Raw genomic sequence first — 22287 nt, 5'->3', positions numbered from 1 at the left:
TCCCCGCTATGTGTTATCATCCCTGCTGCTTTTTTTTCAGTAAGAACACAATTTTGCATTTCTGCTAGTGATGACAGGTGGATTTCTGTTGCAGTATTTGCTAAGCGATTGAATAAAAGAGACTCTGTGGTGCTCACAGTGCACTTTGTCCCTGACTCTGCAGGTAACCACCGATTCTGCTCAGATGATAATCATCAACCAGTTTTGATGGTGGTTTTAATCCAGACAAAGCGCTAAAACACGTCTCCTGATGTGCTCCTGTGAGCGTGAGGTGCCATGATGGTAACCCACTGAAAGGGTAAAGGAAAGAAGAGAAAGGAAGAAAGTGTGAAGGAATGCGGGAGAAATGGCCCTCGAGAAAGATAAGGGTGAGAGAGATAAAACTGAGAAGTGAATGAGGGGCAAACCTGGAGAGAGAGAGAGAGAGAGAGAGAGAGAGAGAGAGAGAGAGAGAGAGAGAGAGAGAGAGAGAGAGAGAGAGAATAATAAGCATGACAGAGTATGGGAGATGATGAGATGGAAGATAAAATGTAAGACAAAAATAAAACAAGAGTGAATAGTGAACAAATGGAAGAAATTAAAGGCAGGGATGAATAAGATAAATGAATAAATAGCAGAAAAAGAGAGAAAAATAGATAAAAGTGGGAGTGAGTGTCGACTTTGAGGTCATGCCTCTTTTTCAGCTGCCAATCAACACATGCACAAGCATGCACCCATGCACGTACACACACACACACACACACAAACACACACACACACTCCCCAAGCTGTCATAAACACCTCAGTGTGAGTGATGGAGGATTGGAGGAGTGAGATTAGAGTGAGCACACCCGTCACTCTGACATCAATGATAAAAAAACACAAACAAACAAAAAAGTATCACAATAACAGTGACTGGGAAATATTTCTAGCTTTGTAGATAAAATCTGAAGTGTGTCATACTTTACACACCAACTTTTTAATTTTGGGATGCTTTCTTGACCATGACTGTACTGAAGTTAATAGGATGAATACATGAAATAAATGAAAGTGCAAAAAACAGACAGACACTAGCGCAATATCATAAACATCCACTCATTCATCACCATTTGCATGTGGTATTAAAGCAGAGAAAAAAAAACTCAAGCTTTTGTGTTGTTTCAAGAAAACAATAATTGATGGGATTGTGTGTTTGGAATGTATGTGAAGTGTAGGTGGAACATGTCTGTGTGTGTGTAAAAGTGTGTGGTACTTACTGGACTGGGCTGTGCGAGCCTCAATGGGCTGTGTGTACAAGCCTAAACCCATTCTTGAGCGAGCAGCCAGTGTGAATTTATACAGCGTGTCAGGCTTCAGGCCCTCCACAGCGTACGAACCAGCTGGGTCAAAGGTCACATGGTTCTGTAAGCAATATACACAATTAACAACACAGTTGCTGCTATTAATGGTATTGCCCCGTTAAAATAACAGCTCAGGTGAAAAAAAAAATCTTTAAATAGTTTCCTTTTATATCAAATGTAGTCCACGAGCCCAGGTTCGTTTACTGTTTGAAAATTCCTTCTTTACTTTTCGGTGTTTAAGAAATGTTAGCTTTGTGATACTGTATGATGGTAGGAATCCCATAAGCACGTGTATTTTAAATTCATGATGGTGTGCTATACTTTAGAGATGCAAATCTACCCTGTTATGGTACTATTCTAGCTCACCTACAAACGTATAAACTACACTAGCATTGTAATTCTAGTGCAAGGAGACATACACCAGACATGACCTGCTCCCTGAGTGTAATGCGTGTATGTGTGTGTGTGTGTGTGTGTGTGTGTGTGTGTGTGTGTGTGTGTGTGTGTGTGTTTGTGTGTGTGTGTGTGTGTTTGTGTGTACCTTGTGTCCAGAGTCAGCTTCCCAGTAGGTGAGCTCATATTTAATAATTTGGTCCTGAACAGGCCAAAGCCAACGCAGCATGATCCGAGTGTCAAGCTCCGCTTCTGCCTCTAATTCACTTGGCTGTGCTGGAACTGCCACAGAAAGCCACAGTCAGTCTCACACCTTACAAACACACCTGAGCTCTCAGGCTCCAGTCGTACTCACACACTTTCATTTATCTTCACGCTCACTCACTCACTCACACTCTCACTCTCCCTCACACTCTCTCACTCTCCCTGACACTCTCACTTACCCTCGCCCTCATACTCTCCTACATATTCACTCACTCACTCACTCACTCACTCACTCACTCACTCACTCACTCACTCACTCACTCACAAACCCTCACACTGCCTTACACACTCACCCCCACTCTCACACCCTCTCTTACGCTCTCATACTCACACACACTCACACAGTCACACACACTCACTCAGTCTGGTCTGTCTTACCTCCCTGTAGTGTTTTAATCTGCAGTGTGTGGGATGGTGGTCCGTCTCCCACAGCTGTGAAAGCTAGCACACGCAGGCTGTAGGTGCTGCTAGGCACCAGGTTCGAGATTGTGGCCAGCTGTGCAGCATCAGCCGTGTTGTGCTTGTACCAGGCACTGAGTGGCGCATATGAGTGTGCATCATGTGTGTAATATACTCTGTAGCCCCTGATAAGGCCATTTGGCTCCTCAGGAGGTTCCCACTGTACCAGCGCTGTGCTTGAACTCAGCATCCTAGCCCGCACCTTCAGTGGAGGAGAGGATGGTGCTTGCTCACCAGTTCGCGTTTCCACAGAAGTGCTAGGCAGGCCACGCCCCACATTGTTCACAGCCATGACACGGAACTCGTAAGGAGAGAATGGACTCAGACCGCCAATGCTGTAGCGTGTCGATGCCACACCATCCACTTCCTGGAAACCACCGTTATCAGAGTGTTTGGCACGGTACTGAATGACATAGTATGAGACCGGCTCTGGGTTCCCAGAATCCCATGTCAGAGTCACGCTGGTCGCTGTGGTTTCAGTCACCATTAGAGAGATGGGAGGCCGAGGGAGGGCTGGAACACACATACACACGGTCACAGGGTGAAGTAAAATGGTGTTATAGAATGTACAACTATTACAACTATTAAGGTCTGAAGGTCTGACTGTAATAATTTATTATTTTTGCACATTACCCCACCAATATATATATATATATATATATATATATATATATATATATATATTATATATATATATATATATATATATATATATATATATATATATATATATTTATTTATTGGAGTTTCTCAAAGGTCTTAGATTTTAAACAATAATATTTTTTTTCAAATGCACTTAAAGGTCTTTCTATATTCCGTACATTACAGTAAAAAAAAATGTGCTACAAGTTGGTTTAATTGCAATGTTTTTAATGCCATTATCCATTATCTAACACTGGAATGCAGCCACTGGAAGGTCATCTACCGTGCATTTGACATGAAACGCAGAGGCATTACTCTAAAAAACCTCTTTTTCCCATGGAAAACATGGCCATTATGATCACTTTGGTTCGGGGTAATGGACTGCAGCTCAGAATACTGTGTTTCCACAGGAGAGCAGTAAAGTGCCTCTATTGTAATAAAATTGCAGGAGAAAATGACTCTAAAGCGTTGTTTTTTCATGTTGCATGTGATTGTGCTGCTGTCAGAGGATTGGATGGATGTGTAACTGTACAAGGTAACCGCGTTAAAAAGGTTGGGAGAAAAATGTTGAAATGCCCAGGTTTATAGAGCTCAGGTCTTTTCTCTATGTAGAAAAATGCACCAATTCCATCTGCTACCTGTGAGAGGTGAATGAGGAGAGCAGAAAAAAAAAACCCCAAAAAAACAGTGCAGACTGGATTAGCAGTGTGTTAAGTGATGCCTAACTAAACCTGCAAGATTTATAGTGAATCACTTCCTTTTTTTTGCTCCATTCCCTCAGCATGAAACCCTCTCTGGCATTTTTCCATAGAAAATATAACCATGTCCAAAACAAAGGTCATATATTTCATTCACATTAGAAAATTCTCATATAAAACAACACAAATAACCTTATTCACGCATCATTTACCATATGTTCTTGATTATAAATTGTTCAGAAAATAAGCCACGTCCCCGACAAATTATGTCTGCTAGAAGAAAATGAAATGCTGCTTCATTGTATTGATTTTTATTTATAGTGTGCGGGTTATTTTGTGTCTAAATGCCCCAGAGATGTCATTCATACTGCATTCAATAAACAGCAAGACACTACTTGAGGACACAGTGTATTAGTGAAGAATGATGAGGTCTGGATTAAAATATATAATTCAACAAAATGTATTTATTTAATTCTTTTTTTTATTTATTTGTGATGAAATAAACAACCTGGTTACTCCGATCCAATTTTTATCATCCTGACTGGAAGCTTCTTGATATTTTTCCCCCAACAGCGTGAAGGTAAAACGGAGGCATTAAGCCACACGAGGATGGCAAGTATTTAGTTGATATAATATAACGTCACTAAATGTCCTTACCTTAGTACAACAATGAGCACAGATTACGCTACACTACAGATTCAATAAACAAGGTGTCTGACCCAGGGACTCTAACAGAGCTCCAAATGCATGTAACTGCATAATGCGAATCGTTGGTTTAACGTAATCATGTGACCGGCGTGCTCTCTATACATTTTAATTGTATAGGCTGCACAGTTTAGGAGCTCAAACACTGCTACTGCATTACAAGCATGACTAGCAAAATGATGATTTCCATTCCATCATAACATTTCCACTCTGATGCATCACTACATAGAGATTTAGGGGTATTCACATCTTTTTCACAAAATACAGAGGCAATGCTTTACTTGGCTTCGTAAGAACATCATAGAGAAAAATCAAGACGTGATTAAAATATAGTGCTAAAAGCAGCATCAGTGATAGTATGGATTCAGCATTAAATATTAAGAAATTCAAGAAATACATTCAATAAAATTGTATTTCTGTTTACTGATGTTCTTCTAGGGTTAGATCTTTAGATTGGAATATATTAGAGTATCTTCTTTTAAAAAAAAAAGAAAAAAGAAAAGAAAGAACCTTGAAAGTCCTAAGAATGTCCTTACTGAACTTGCATTTCTTATTTACTGAAAATCCTGAGCTATACAATGGGCAATGTTTGACAATTTCCATCATTTTATCGTGGCTTTAAACCCTAGTGCTTCATGTAGAGTCCTTTTATCAGCAGTACCAGGCTATCACATATTGCAGCTACATCAATTTTCTTTTGTCTCTTAGTTTACATATATCTGGGTTACATCTTTTCATACCTCCGGTAGCTGTAACTGTGATTAAATCTCCATATCTGAAATTCACCTATTCAAAAGTCTTTGAAACCCAAAATGTTTAGAAGAACCAAATGGGTATTTGTGACCCAAAATTCAGTGTGTCTGCACTGAGAGCCAATATTGTTTGCATGAGCTAAACAATGCAATAAGCTCGACTCATTCTCATCAAGGGCCAGATTTAAATAACACCTTTAATTTGGCTGGATAGGTTCACTTTAGTTTAGGGAGAAAAACAATGCTCAAAGAATGAGGCAGCAAAATTATTCAGTTATTCATCACTCTGAAATGATATTCTTCCTATTTCAACATTGATGAAAGATTGATGAGCTGATAGCACGTGCTGTGTGGTAGGGAGCTGTGGGAATCATACGGCCTTCATTATTAACAAGACATTTGTGCAATATCGCAGCTTCAGCTGGGCGAGAACAACATCAGAGCTTTGAGAGCAGATCGGGTCATCTTTCTCTATCACTGCAGATGAACAAGTTCCTGATTAATCAACTGTCGTGTTAAGTCAGTGTCAGGTGTGTCTGATATGTCTTTTCTCCTAGTCAACCAATGCCCAAAAAAATCTTTTTTAAACCTCTGACTATAACTGAACATCACTTTTACAAACACAGCCCAACACAAGTTTGTCTAAGAATACATCATAATTTCATAATTTGCATTTAAAATGAGAAGAGCATGTTCATTTTGACTGAAAGAGGAAAGGCAAAACTCATTACTTTGGCAAATGAAAGGACACACAATGCCCCTGAGACCACCAGAGACTGCGTAGTATAGCAGTCATACTGTATAGCTAGCTAGCGTTAACTAAGCACCACAGCAACTGTCCAACCTGTCCAGTCTGCTAGCTAAGACATTACAATAATAATGTAAACATTCTAAGTGAACATGTTTATGATCTCAGTTGTGAGAGTTATAGAATTATTATCAGAATGCTTCCTGGTTGTGTCTTACAGACTTTTACCTTTGACAATGATCTGTGCCGTGGTCTCGATCATTCCCAGAGAGGAAATCGCTACACAGGTGTAGTTTGCTGACTGGCGAATGTTGGTGAGCTCCAGAACGTTGCGTCCAACAGGCATCTCTTCCTCTTTGGTCAGCTCCATTTCACCCTTCATCCACTTGACAAAAGGCATTGGGGCGCCGACGGCGACACATGTGAGGTTGATACTGCCACCGGGCATCACCTCATGATTGGTGGGGGGAATGGAGAAGCGTGGTGGAACTCGCCTGACTGTTGGAGAAGGACAAGAAGAAGTGAACCCAGTAAAAAGTACACAGGAGTTGCAGCCTTATTGTGGCATGACTCTGACATGCTAAGGGGAATCATTTTCAGACAAATAGATTTCTGTTTCTACTGTTGCTATTTTATTATTGTTATGGAATGTCTTTGGAAATTGATATTTTTATGATGTCTCCTTTAGAATGCATTGCAATGATTTTTTGAGTTATGATTTATGATAGCTATGTCAATTTCCTCACTCTGGCTGTTTTTTTCAGAATCATACCATGCTTAATGTTCTCATTAGACTTTTTTTTAACTTTGTCCTATTAGGCATAGTTCTCCAATTTAAAAACTCACTAATGAACATCCAAATAAAAAGCACAAACGTTAACTGGACTATACAATAATGTAAAATGCAACGCTCTGCAGTTCCCTGAATGCTGCATGGGTCTTTATTGTTATCTTCCCATGGTTTCAGTGAATTACTGCCAAGGATTCCACATTATATGTGTTTCTGAATGGACATTACTGCACTCACTGTGCATGTTAATAACATAATCTGCTACAGTGCTAATTACAGTCATGTCATGTGAACCATAAAGGAAAGGTCTCCTGACACACTGTATGGCGTTCTGTATTACGAGATTCAGTATCCTACCTTCAGGGATTGAACTGACTGTACTCGCTCTGGGACACACGTCGGCTTATGATTAATGAGTATTTCTTGCTATTTGGTTTGGAGTTTTTATTTTTATCAGCATTTTTTTTTATAATGCATAAGAAAACCAGAATAGTCAGCTTGAGCATGACTGCATGAGGCATTCTGGAATTAAAGAAATTCTAAAAAACATGCTAATAGGACTCTAATCTGTGCAAATGATTTAACATAAACTGTGTGGTCAAACTATGTGGACACTTGACCATTACACAAATATGCGCTCTAACTACAACCATGGGCATTGTAGTTGGCTCCTCATTTTGCTGTTATATTATGCTCCACTTATCTGGGAAGGATTTCCACTAGATAATAGTGTAACTGTAAAGCATTAGAGAGGTCAGTTAAGTAAAATGGTCTAGGGTTTAGTCAGCGTTATAGTTCATCCGTAAGCTGTTCAGTGGGTTTAAGGATAGGGTTTGGGCCACTTGATGTCCTCCATTGTCATGATCAACCAGGTTTGGCTTATTTAGCTCCAGTGAAGGGAAATCTTAATGCTACACTATACAGTACAAAGAAATGGAATCGGTTGTGTAATTTGAACTCTTGTGACATCATTCTGGGGAAAACCACAAAGGAGTGTGATTGACAGGTGAACTATCTCTGATTCAGTGAGTCAACAGCTTTGATAATACACGACCAGAGATGAATAAAATCTATGAATCAAGTACAGTATATGGTTTTGATTTCTCTGATATCTAATTTTAGCCCTATGATTCAATGTACACAATATAGACAAACCTGATTTGACAGATTTACTACATCTAGTGTAACATGATTACACTAGCACACCCAGTTTGACAAATCCAATTCAATACATCTGATTTAACACATTTAACTGAATGCACACAATCTAATAAACTCAGTCTAAAGCATCTGAGTCAACACTGCCAAGTTTCCTCTGAAGAACAGGCACACAGCATTCATCAAGTGCTTTAGGAGACTATGGAGAATATTTGAAGTCGGCTTAAGTTTCCAGATCAGATTAAAGATAAAGGATAGGAGTTCCTAAATTTAGTAAACAAAAGGATTTTTTTTTAGTGAAAAACAAAACACAACAAAACAAACTATTTATTCAAATTAAGTAAACATATATATGCTTATATTAAAAAAACATATATTATAGTGATATCTTTTAGGTTTGCTAAGTTAATTTCATCAATAATTATAATAATGATACAGTCTTGTACCTTTTTTGACAGAGGTACACGAATAAACAGAATGGAAAACCTGCACGTCTGCACTAGCTACTATTCCTCTAAGCAGGGCCTGAACTGATATAGCATGGCCAAACTGGGTTATAGAAAGATCAAGAAGCAAGGCTATTATTAATCGTCCATGTTTACGTGACATGAATGCCATTTTACATTGGAGGGGTTTTTATCCCCCTGAGGCAAAGCAGAACACAGAGGCATTTGTGATAGTACAGCAGCTGAGACACAGCGGCGCCTTATCACCTGCACCTGGCTGTGCACCATAAAAAAGCCAGAAAGTGAAAACTGAGCTGTTAAATGTCACTTTGTTAGGAAGTTTATCCACCATGGGAGATTACACAAAGCATTGACTGTCTCACAACCAAATCACCTTCTAAACATGTCTCTCTATTGGTTTGGTCCATATCTCATTTTTTATTTTTAGTTTTTTATGTTTCTATTTCTGTTATTCATGTTCCGTTCCCACTTTTTATATTTGGGTCATTTTTCTTTTTTTTTCTATTTTTATGTCTAGTGCAATGTGCAATCTTTCTTTGTTTATGTGTAGGTCAGTGTTGATGTTTCACCTATTATTTTTTTTTATTATTAATGAATGAATGAATGAATGAATGAATGAATTAATTAATTTAATAAATTAATTTTTTATGCCCAATAGCTCTTTCTTTACTGTTTTTTGTTTGGGGCATATTTCCATTTTTATATTTTGTTCATTTCTCTTTTTTTATGTTGGGGCATGTTGCTTTCCCCCTTTTTAATGTTTGGCTCAATGTTTCTTTTTCCTTTTTTATGTTTGGGGCATGCCACATTTCCCTTTTTATTATTTTCGCCATTGTTTTATTTTCCCTTATGTAATTATTAGGACATGTTACCTTTATTTATTTCATATTTGACCCAAATCTTTTTCTCTTTTCTATGAAGCTAGTTGCTTTTCCCCTTTTTATGTTTCTCTTATACTTTTACATATTTTTATTTTTTCATGATTTATTTTCCCCATTTTAGATTTGTGTCATGTTCCTTTTTTTCATTCTGTATGTTTGTCAATAATAATATGTGGGCTATTTTAAAATGTTCTTGTGTGTATGAATGTATGGGTCTAGGGCGAAATATTTTATCTCTTTGAGAGAGAAAAAAGAAAGCTGGAGGTACTAGTCAGTGTGTAAGAGAGCACACAGCCTCAGCACACTGGCTGGAGGGTTGGGGAGGAAGAAGAGTCTAGGTTAGTCCATGTTAATTCACATTAGTCATCATCCACACAAAGGACCGATGTTACCTATGGACATCATGGATATGGAGGATGTTATGATGGCAGAGTTTTATTCATTTGGAGTGAGTTAGAGAAGAGAGTGTGGCGGCCCAGAAGAATACCACCATCTCCTTTTGCAAAGGCAGGGTTTCTGAAGTGAGCTGTTAGAAATGCAGACACACACACTAGTCTAGTAAACATGCTACAGGAGGAAGAGAGAAGGAAATGCTGGAAGGAGATGCAGAAATTTTGAGGGACAGGTGGTGGTTCAGACACACAAACACACACACACACAAACACACACACACACTTTCTCCGGCATGTCAGACAGCAGCAGCACAAGCAGGAAGCAAAACAGCCTCACCCACAATCAACAGATCATGCATCTGTGACTGAATAAATGGATGGATAAATGAATAAATACAAGCAAAACTGCCCATTAATGGAAAACAAACCTCCAGAACCGGTCTGGACCTTAGTAAGATTGACACAAATGAAAACTCTCTGCATTGATCACAAAACAGTCTTGACGCTCAGATACCAGGCTAAAACAAACCTCGCTTCGAGCAACGACTCTGCAGTTTCCAAGAGATGTCAAACTACAGAATAATGCCACAGAGACCGTATCTAATGTGAAATCATGAAGCTGAAATAAACCAGCGGGTCTGCAACAATGCGATAAAACTAAAGACTAATAGAGAGGAATATTTAATAAGTGCACTAATACAGTACGTAGCTTTATACCTTGTACGCCTGTATTTATCTTTCTTTAAGTTTAAGCCATGGCTACTGTTGAAGTCCCTTTATTCATAAAATCATATTGTCCTACCACCGACCTGCATTCATATATACGCTTTAATAATTCTCCATATACTTCCTCACTATTTCACTTTGTGTGCCATTCAGAGTAATTGCTGCTACACTTCCTGCTAATTTTTGACAGCTATAACCCTCAACGAAGACAGTACAATATGGTTTATATGGTTGTGGCCAATAAAATATGATTTTTTTAACTTAAATTCTCAAATCTGATTGGTCAGAAATTGTTTTATAACAGCATGGATCTGAAAAGATACAGATATTATTTAAAAGATTGTTAGGTTTCATTCAAGCATGTAGTTTGTGATCCAACAGAGCCAGATCATACAGCATATGTACGCCAACCTCGACCAGGGAGACTGTCTATCTCTCTTTACTTGTCTCAGGATTGTTTTTCAAAGCTGGAGCCAGAAACAACATGGCTCCTTCCAAATTAAACAATCAGTTCTTCTTTATCCGGCTTAAACACTTCCAAACTCAAAAGGCTCTTTGGCTTTTACTCACAAGATAATAATATGTCCCATCCTCAAATGCTCTAAGCTATGAAAAGGGAGGATAATTACAATCTCTGTAATCGGGAGACTCATCTGTAAACAGGTTTTGTTGTTTGACCTTGGAGATTTAATGTCTTGTGACATTGCAAAGGCACCCTGTCTACGTAAATGGTGAAATAACAGACTATAGGGTAAACTTTTGTACATAGTAACTGTACATAGTGATTAAAAAAAATAAAAACAGTATTGCCCTCAGCTCTAGGTTAAAGTGATCACTAGATATTATAGACACATGACTACATGCCTTTCTACATTTAAAAAGAGACTATATTTTCTAGACAATAATAAAATTACGAGCCATCGGGAAATGTGAGTTAGCCTCAAATCCCTGGAGGTTCAAAAAAGTGAAACAGAAATTGATTTACTGATTTTTTTTAATGATAAACAGAAATTTTGCTAGCTGTAAATTAGTCTGGCTTTGATTATCTTAAAATTATTGTTGTTGTGGAATTCTGTCAAGCCTCTTGAAATGTTCAATTTCATCTTTCTGTTTCGGAAAGGTTATACGTTAACATACAGGACTGAATCTTCATCACTGAGTCATATCCATTGTGATCATACTATAATAGAGCTGGGATTTAAAATACTGAGCCACATTTATGATTCAAAAGAAAAACAAATAAGCCTACACATCTTTTCTGACTTGCTATCTAACTAGAGAAATGTGAGAAAAAGAAACAAAATGAAGCTACAAAATACTGTATGAACTGTTACACAAAATGTAATGTATGTACACAATAACTGGAATAATGAAAGATGATGCACTTAAGACAAAATATCAACAGGCATAGCCAAGCAAGAAAAACAGAGCAACCGTGCAGCATGCAATATTATTGGGTAGAATTCTGGGAAAATGAGGTTGGAATTGTTTGGTAAGAAGGAAACAATGAGGCAAAGGAGGGAAAAAATGGGAAAAAGAGGGGCAGAATGGGGCAGAAAAGGGTTAAGTTTTAGTTGAAGCCCCGGGTGGGGCCAAAGAGCAGAGCCTGACAGTGACACACAGGCCCTCCACGTAGTTGAAGAGGAAAAAGAAAGCAACCCACCTTCCCGCTGGTCTGAGAGTGGGGAATGGAGTGAGTTTTGATGGCAGGATGCGATGGAAACGGAGGGAGGGAAAGAGAGAGAGAGAGAGAAAGAGAGAGAGAGAAAGAAAGAGATAGTGTAGAGGAAAGAAGGGAGAACGAGAAGACAAGGAGAAACAGAGAGAGTAAAACAGGCAAATATTCTGCTTATCCATTAAAGAGATGAGTATTAACAACATGAAGTCATAGAGCAGTGAAACATAATGGAAAACACCATCCCACCACACATACTGTACACTGCTAAACGTGACATAGATTTAAAGATAACTTATACAAATTATTCTTCACTATTCTTTCTATGCTGTATACAGTTCTGAACAGTTAGACTGAATAAATCTAATGATTTTCCTACTTCCTACATCCTATTCATCAACATACACACACACTTCTAACCATCAGCACTAAGAAACATTAATGGAGCAGGAACCCACAAGTGACTGCTTGTGGGCTTGCTAATGGTTAAGGCACATGAGGATGACTGAACACGCACAGATGATTATGGAACAGGATAAGCATTTATAGCAATGAACAGTCCCATATACAGTACAGAGTGTGTATATGCCAAATAATAACCTGGAGATATGGAATAGTAGTAGGAAACACACAGATACACAGATACACACCTGAATACAGAGGTGAGACTAAGGAAAACTGGATCATATACACAGTAAAAAAAGAGAAAGGTTGCTGTGCACCAACGGTAAAGCGAGAGGCCACCCACACACACGAACACACACACAGCAGCCCACACACTGATTTAAGTTTTAGAAACCTGTAAAGAGAGGAGGTTAGGCAAGTTCAAATAAGAGCACACATGTTAAACTGAAAACTGAAATAAAACATCTTATATATAGTTTATGACTATCTATATATTTATATTTACAGATAGTCTTGTGTTCACACCTAAAGCAAAAAAATATCAGTTCAGACCACACACACACACACACACACACACAAACACACACACACACAAACACACACACACAAACACACACACACACACACACACACACACACATACTGTACACACATACACACACACACTGATCCTGATTACAGACTTATAAATATATAGTGAATGTCATCAAACGGCTGATGTTCTGGGGTGTGTTCCATCTGTTTCTACATGTTAAGGTGTGTGGTCTGAGTTCAGATCAAAAGTTTAGAGGTCTCTATATTGGCGGATATGATCTCTGGTTCAGACTCTTGGAACTCTTGGTTCAGACTCTTACCAGTATGAATAAACTGGATGGGGCAATAAATGAGGAAAGAACCACAATTCTGTTTAATCCAGAATACACACACAACAACCTCAAGCGTCACTGTATGATCCACCAAACACAAAATCAAATTGTCAGACAGACAAGTGAATTTATGCCAAGGTCAGACAAAATCTCTTTTTGTTTTTTTTTCCACTAAATCTTATGACCCAGATTCACACCAAAGGTTTTCAATGGGACAGAATTGTTATCAAGTTTAATAAATCACAGAAAAGTCTTAAGTTAATGACTCACAGTATCAAATGGCAGAAATTAAGACAAGTATCTGATATTATTAGCCAACAAGTATGCTAGCACTAGTTAGCTGTTTGTACTGCACAAACAAACAGTCACAGTGTGAATCGTTCCTGTACAAGATAATGCAGGGGTGGCCCCGAGCCGCATGCAGCTCTTTGCCCGGTTTCATGCGGCTCTTACGTTCATATTGAAGTTTGTATTTGTGTCTTTTTATTGTCCGTGTTCGCTTCACGTGAGTTCAATACGGTATTTTCGTCAAACGCGCATGTGAGTGGGATGAAAATACCTCAAAGTTTCCCAGTAGGAGCAAGATCATTTGAATAAACAATTTGTGTCAAGTTCGCTCACAAAATGGCAGGGGGAAAAAAGTGATGTTCAATTCTGCCCATGTGTATGATGTGGCTCTTTGCGGTAACATGGTAAAAAATGTGGCTCTTGGTCTCTGACTGGTTGGCCACCCCTGAGATAATGAGAGAATTAGAAAAGTTTTAAAAAGCTGGTTTCTTTGTTAATTTATCAGCACAGATTAGCATACACTGTTTGTCTCTATCATTACAAACACTAATGCTTTTTCTCCATCTATTTATCAGCAAGAAATGTGGTCTATCTCAGGAAGGCATACTACTAATATCTTTTACACCCAATGTTTCTTATGCAGATTACAAATCCATACCACAGTCAAAATGGAGGGTCTGCCGGCAAAATACCTACCAGTAGAAAAGTTTTTGAGTAAAACAAATGGTAAACCATAACTTACAGGCACACCCAATAAATGTTTAAATTTAAGTAAGCATCTGGAGATCAAAAACATCTTTATAATCCCAATGTTTTAAAGATTTAGTGCCAAGCTAGCTCAGCTAGTTAGCATTAGCATTATGAACATTTGTGTATGATTTCTCAGCTGCCTTGTCAAATTTTCTTATGCTGGATAGCTAGATATTTTAGTGTGCTTACAGAAATCACTTCCCCCCCTAACTTTAATAATCCAAATCCCATTAAAAAAACTATGGCATGATTGCTTCCAATAATATGAAAACATTAAAAAAAATTATTTCCACTACATACAGCTACATACTGTTACAATTTTATAGAAAGCAAATATACAAGGTACGGAAAAATATTCACTTGGCAGTTGATGAAGCTAGTCACTAATTACAATGACACAAACCTGTTATGGAAACATTCAGTTTATGTTGGTGTTTATTAACCTCCATTAAACTTGTCTTAAACTTGTCTCATAGATCTAATATTCGTAGTTTAATCCTTAGCGGAAATACATCCAGACTCTGTCCAAAAGCAGTCCTTTTCTGAAGGAGTTAACAGAGATGACAGTATTAGTGGTGAGGTATTGTTTGAGAATCAAGCTGTGTTGTGAATGAAGGCAGATTTCCCTGTGAAATATTCAAACATCATCCTAATGCTCATCTGGAATTCTCCTCATCATCCTGCAGCAAACTTACACGCATACCTTACAGAGACATAGACACACACACCTACACACACATATGCACACACACACACGCATGGTGTATCAATTTATATTCAACTTCCTGTCACTCACCTTAACCTCACCTCTACGTGACTATTTACATTAACTTCCCTAAGGTGACCTGATACCTGGCTTATACCTTACTTTTAACAACCCCTGAAACTTACCTATAAAAGTTCTTCACTTCTGTGTAATTCTTAGACCTTAGAAAGTTCCTTTACCTCAACCATAGCAGACCCTTACCAGCTATTCCATTCTCGTCTGGTTTGTATTTGATCCTTAACCACTTCTCCTAGACACTCTCATATGTTGCTGTAGTGCTAGCATCAAGGGCACATCTTTGGTAATGTGTGAACCTTTGGTAAACCTAGTATATAACTTTTTTCTTGTTAGTTTGAAAATGTGCATATATTACACCTTAAATAATGTTAAGCTTTATTTTAATTACTAATTAAAGTTACACCACATGCACACACAGAAAATAGATGTACACTATAGGTAGAAGGGATTTACCATTAATAGAACGACTCCAAAGACAATTTGTTACCTTTAATTCTGAGAGGGTACAACACCTGTATATAACTATTACATAATCTGTACGTAACAGTTACCTTATAGATGATCTTCAAGTGTACTGTTGATCATCATTTCCTTACACAATACATTACATTTCCCTAGTGTCAGGTCCATGAATGTACTGGTGGAGTGTGTTTCTGTGGATTACAGACCGTAGCAGCCCTGTCTGTAGGTTGCACTGTGTTCTGGGTGAATTCATGCCATACTGTATATAGACCTGACCCCTGGCTGTCATTTGCTTGTAATCCTCAGCTGTACATAAATTTCAGCTGTGCCTAAACTTTACCTCAATCTACCTTCATTTCTATTTATTTCTGTACCATGGTACACTTCATTACTTCCTGAACCTAATATAACCTGTCCCTGGCCCATATATCACCTCTACATCACCTGTACTGTATGTCATCTCACATGGACCTGGTTCTTACCTTACATACATACCCTAGCTGTGAATGACTCTAAGCTTACTCAAATGTGAGTCTTATCTGTGTATGATTACCTGAGCCTTACATCTTTGATTTGATGCCCACCTGTGTGTTAAGCACCAGAAAACCAATGACCGTCACTCACAAACCTGTCTGGATGCCATGCTCTGGATTCAAAAGGGGCAACTCATAAGACATACATAGCTTGTTGAGAAAGCAGAAGGTTAAGGCCTGCAGTTGTTTTCACTGCAATTGCAATTCCCCTGTCAGATGGCAGAGGACTCTAAAAATAACAACCTGTTCTAATAAAAAAAATCCACAATCAAAAAGTGCAAGACCATTGGGCTGAAGACTAGTGGAACATCACTTTAATCCACAAGTAACATTCCAATCCTGGAGGCCCACAGAATTACAGAATTTAGCAGCTTGCTGTACTCACTTCATTCAGATCATTTACACTTCATGGTGTGAGTTTATGGTTCTCTCGGACCTGGATATGACTCATTCAAACAAAGAAAAATGCAACAAATCCATATTGGACATGAGCTGTGGACTCAGCCTCCCTAAAGGAAATGAGTGACTGTAGGCAAAAAAGTGAGTGTGTGTGTGTTTGTGTGTTTCTCATCACGGATTGATTAAAGCTAAAGCTGTGGAAAACAGGAGGATAAACAGCATGACTTTTAGTTTTAGTTATTTATCACATTCTACTTGGTGTTATTTAACATTTTATCATGTACATTGTTGTTTTGTCCCCTGTGTTCAATCTGGACATCTCTTACCTCTGACATATAGATTAGCCGGAGCGGAGTATCGTGTCCCGGCGCTGTTTGTTGCCACACACTCATATTTTCCCTGATCTGATTCCTCACTGTTCTCTATCTGCAGCGCACCTGAAAACAAAACAGCATGTTACTCAACCACAGGCACATTGCTATTAAACAACACCCCAGTCATGCCCTGACTTGAGTTTTGACACATCGGAGTCGGATTCATGGGTAGAGGTCGCAAGTCTGTGTGGATATTCTTCAAATAAAAGCAGACAGCTCTCAATCTAAAGAGTGTCTTTACAGAGTTCCGCTGCACACTAAAAAGTCTGGCAGGTCTGTATTATGCTGGAGGCTGTTCCAACATGTCTGCGTTGTTGTGTGGATCCGTCTGGCTTAAGGACAAAGACACCAGCAGCCTTGTTTGAAAAGGACATAAATTTCTGCCAACATGTAAAGATAAGCTGTACCTGCAGTGATATAATCATCACTCTTTGTCCTTTTTAAAGCCCCAGAGAACCAGTGAATAATTGGTGACTTTCAATTGTCTGCGTCTAAGAATATAAATATGTTCTATACTTGAAAAGTCTATGCGAAAAAGAGAACAAAAGCTAAAGGGTCAGCAAAAGCTAACCTCACTGGATATGAGTCAGAAATACACCCTGGATGGAATACCACATACACACTTGCATTAACACCTAGAAGGAATTTATATTCTACCTACTTAGGATGTGAGAGGAAACCAAAGAGAGCCCTAGGAGACCCATATGGACATGAATAGAACAAAACAAACACTATTCAGAGAGCTCAGGATCGAATCAGGAGCTTTAAGCTTTAAGCTTTAAGCGCTCTCTACTTTCCATAAATGTCACCAACTGGCACAAATAGGGTTAAATAATCCTGATTCACTGCACATACTCAGTTCCAATTACTTCTGTTTCAGTAGCACAACAGGCAGGTAGTCCTGATGTCAATCAAGTGTCCATATTAGAATATTAGGCCATGCATGGACAGTTTAGATGTGTCACCAAGCTCTGTGTCACACTTGTATTTATGAAATACTAAATGATTTTAATTTTACATATGTATTCCCGGGGACTTTAAAAACCAGTGACGTGTGTGCAGCAACTATTAATAAAGTTCATATTCGGTTAAATAGAGCAATTTCTCAGTGATTTAATCAACGAATACAAAGTACAGAGTGAAGATAGTACAGAGTGGAGTGATAGTAGCTGACAACCAGGATACCTTGATATTCAGCTATTTGATGATACTTTAGTGTAACACTAGCCACCTAGTTTTACTTAGTAGCATAGTATGTAGAATCACTTGCTATTTATACTTCAATACCAAAATACTACAGTGTAAGTAGCTATCTGCAATGCTAGCTAAACCATGGCTATTTCGATATTGCAGTAGAATATGAATAGGACAGCATGTGTGATTTCTTGCAAGGGTTGATGTTTATGACATCTGGGCAGACTGGCTAGCAATGTTTTTGGATAAACCTTTGGATCTTTTCTTTTGAGATACATGTTTCACAACACATATGAATAAAAGACGTACACAATATTTAATTGTGACAAACGGTTAGTCCTGTGAAATATATGTGATGTTTCAGTGTAGTGACGATGTGGAACTGCAACACACATCATGCTGATGGAAGCACAAATATTAAAAGAAGCCGTGTTTTGGTGTTGGATTTCAGAATCACTTCCTGAAACGCATTGCAGGCTGGTTATAAGTAACCACATCAACAAATTAAAACAGAATTGAAGGATTGTTGGTCTACAGAGACTTGAGCATTGATTAACAAGTTTAATTTATTAATATCATTTATAATTTATCAGTCTCTCCATTTGACTTTCTTGCAAACATCTAGGTCTCTGATGAACACTTAAGTACACACACCCACACACACCCAAACACACAAAGACCCTTAGACTTTCTCTTTTTCTCTCACAGCAGTGAGATGTCACTGTTTTTCTAGCTTACGTGAAAGATCAGTTTTTTCTCTTACTATCGCCTTTCTTGATATAATTCCCTCTCACTTGTTCCCTTACCTCCCATTCCTCTTTCCATCTAGGATTTTAGTTTTTGACTCTCTGCAGTGAACAGATGCAGACAGCAACTTTCTGATTCTTTGAAAAACTGATGGCTGAACAGTTAATTAACTGTTAATTAACAGTTAATTAACCCTTGCATGTTGTTCGGGTCTGTGGGACCCATATTCATAAACATCAATAGTTTTGAAAAACTTTGTGAAAAACTAAATTTGTTGATTTTTTTCCACTCATAACTTGATTAAATTTGATTTTCTTTTTTTTATTACATTTTATTGAAAAACAACAAAAAAAAAACGAGTAGCACTTTAATTAAAAAATGTGATGTAATAAAGGTAAAGGGCAAATATTAACCATATATGCTGCTTACTGTATATTGCTTGTAATTGGGATGAAGTAAAGTATCTGTAGAGTATTTTAACATAAAATTTTTGATTGTGTTGAATTAAATGCAGCGGGTCCACCAGACCCACAAACACTGGCTGAGTAACAAAAATACGAACACCATACAAGGGTTAAGTCTTCTTAAAGCAGAAGTGATTCTCTCTGTTTCTCTCTCTCTCTACATTATAAAGCATATTGAATCACCTGACTCGAACTTGAAAGGATCATCAGACGGGATAACAGTCTAAATGCAATACTAATGACTATTTTCACACTGAGCAAGACATGACAGTGATGATCAGGACATTAGACTAAGTGAAATCTCAAAATTTTCATTGACTATTTGAATCAGTTTTTCTGTTTCACCTCCATTTTCCTTATATCCTTTTCAGCTCACTCATTGAGTACTGCTGGGATCCATTCACTCACTGACCATCACACAGAAATGCTGTAGATAAAAAGATAAATCCAATGTTTGAAAATAACGTAAGGTCACTAATTGTTCTGGAGATGTTTTTTGACTCACTGACCCAAAAGGGAGATATTCTTCTGATTCAGAAATAAATGTGGAATGTGGGGTTAAATTTGAGCTACACATCCTGCACCTAACTAGTTCAAGTTTAAGTCCTAGGACAGTAAGTGGATTAGTCTTTACTGACTGTGTCTCTGTAAAGTGAATCTGACTGAGTCCGTATCTGGTGTTAAATGTTGCAGCAAACAATGCTATGAGATAGAAGCATACAGTGTTACTATTTGAATAAAGCATACAGTGTAAAATCTTTTTCTGAAATAAAGTCTTGGTAGTGCACTCAGTCTTTCAGTCTTCTTCATGTGATATTTCTGAAGTAAATAAATCAGGCAGATGATCGAAGCCTTCATGCACTGAAATGTAGGATCAGAGAGAAAGAGAGACAAAGGCAGTGAGAAAGAGAGAGAGAGAGATAGACTGACGGACAGACAGAAGCAATGGTAGACTCTGTGGTGAGCGGAGAAGGCGAAGATGTGCTCAAATGTTTTGTGTTTCCAGCATTCTTACCTCTGATTGGTGTACCACCTGGTAAGGTAATATAAATGCAAATCAGATTAGAGAAAGAAAATTAGTACAGCAAAAAAGAGAGGAACAGAAAAAGAGGAAATTTGCGATACATTTCCAAGTCTGCATAAGTCCTGTGTGTGTATGTGTGTGTGTGTCTGTGTGTGTGTGTCTGTGTGCTTGAGCTGGGACTTTTTTCTCCCATTATGCTTAACTCCACACTCTGATCCAATCCATATTCTCATTCAGCTCTAATGTGTTTTTTACATTTTGGTGGCCCTACTGCTGCATCAAACACACACACACACACACACACACACACACACACACACACACACACACACACACACACACACACACACACACACACACACACATACACATGATGCAACATAGAGAAAGGAATCTCCCTCACTGCACTATAATCACACGACTGTAAGAACCAACACTCTTTCATGCTGTTTGATGTAAAAGCATTTGACCAGAATGTTGTTGTGCTTTATTGCTTGCATTTTCTTACTTTTAATAAGGATGCTTACATTATCTTACATTCAAACAGCACTGTGAATTCATTTTTACTAAGAACTTTCTTCATGAATGGCCCATTATTGTGGTATTTAGACCATAAGAAACGATGTATTTTACGATTGCTCAAAATTCATGGAGCAAGGCATAGTTGCTAATTATGTGGTGTAACCCACTGAGCTTCAGTTTGCGGTCAAGGCAATTAAAGTACAATTTTAGTTCCATGGAGGCTTTTTTTAACCTACAAAAAATCTCTATCTATAGAAAATCTCTCTCTCTCTCTCTCTCTCTCTCTCTCTTTCTCTCTCCCTCTCCCTCTCTCTCTCTCTCTCTCTCTCTCTCTCTCTCTCTCTCTCTCTGTCTCTCTCTCTCTCCCCCCTCTCTCTGTTCTAAATGATTTAGGTACTGTATACTGTGCAAATGTTTTAGGCAGGTAAGAAAAAGCTGTAAAGTAAGAATGCTTTTTTAAATTGTTTAATTTTGTTTATCAATAAAAAAAATGGAGAGTAAATGAACGGAAAATTAATCCAAATCATATCAACATTATATGAACTAACCGCAGATGTGCTGTGGATGTACATATCCTTCTGTCTCTTCATGAAATTCCAAACAGACTTGATAATACTGAGATCAGGGCTCTGTGTGGGCCGAACCATTACCTCCAGGACACCTTGTTCTTCTCTACAGATAGTCCTATATGACATTGGCTCCATTAGTCCTGACCAAATGAGGACTCCATTAATCCTGACCAAATGTCCAATTCCATCTGCAGAAATGTAGCCGTAAACTTTCAAGGAACCTCCACCATGCTTCAGTGTTGCCTGCAGACTCTTATTGTTGAACCACTCTCCAGCCCTTTGACAAACAACCTGCCTCCTTCTACAGCTAAATATTTTAAATATTTCAATTTCTGACTCACACTCAGAGCATCTGAGTTGCTCTGAGCTGTCATTTTTCTGCACCCCAGTTCCTATGTTTTCTTGCATAGTTGATACACTTAGCCTTGTTTCTGCATCAGAGGTAAAGCTTTTTCTTCCATAAAGAGACTTCTGTTCAGAATTCTCTAGAAAGTAGATGAGTGTACCTGGGTCTCACTGGTTTTTGCCACTTCTTTGCTGAGGGCAGTGTTGGACATCTTCTGATGTCAAAGGGAAGGAAGCATGATGTGTCTTTCATCTGCTGCATTAAGTTTCCTTGGTCTACCCCTACGCAGTCCTCATGTTGTCTACAGTCCTCGTGTTGCCTACAGTCTTCATGTTGCCTACAGTCCTCGTGTTGTCTACAGTCCTCGTGTTGCCTACAGTCCTCGTGTTGCCTACAGTCCTCGTGTTGCCTACAGTCCTCGTGTTGCCTACAGTCTTCATGTTGCCTACAGTCCTCGTGTTGCCTACAGTCCTCGTGTTGCCTACAGTCTT

The 22287-nt window shown here is 38.4% G+C and overlaps 1 protein-coding gene across 8 annotated transcripts in view; it reads right to left on the bottom strand.

Moving 5' to 3' along the window:
• Positions 1–22287, bottom strand: part of ptprfa (protein tyrosine phosphatase receptor type Fa) — a 194593-nt gene that overhangs the window by 52871 nt on the left and 119435 nt on the right. For all 8 annotated transcript variants that reach the window (XM_060867851.1, XM_060867849.1, XM_060867855.1 and 5 more), the window contains exons 6-10: positions 16883–16993; positions 6209–6478; positions 2355–2948; positions 1861–1994; positions 1236–1380 (exon numbers count right to left, since the gene is read on the bottom strand). In XM_060867851.1, the coding sequence (XP_060723834.1) occupies positions 1236–1380; positions 1861–1994; positions 2355–2948; positions 6209–6478; positions 16883–16993 (1254 nt within the window). The remainder of the gene's footprint in view (positions 1–1235; positions 1381–1860; positions 1995–2354; positions 2949–6208; positions 6479–16882; positions 16994–22287) is intronic.

Source organism: Tachysurus vachellii, chromosome 4, assembly GCF_030014155.1.
Source record: "Tachysurus vachellii isolate PV-2020 chromosome 4, HZAU_Pvac_v1, whole genome shotgun sequence".
Taxonomy (NCBI): domain Eukaryota; kingdom Metazoa; phylum Chordata; class Actinopteri; order Siluriformes; family Bagridae; genus Tachysurus; species Tachysurus vachellii.
Note: the sequence above shows the minus strand (reverse complement) of the source record. Positions and strands in the feature narration are given on the sequence as shown.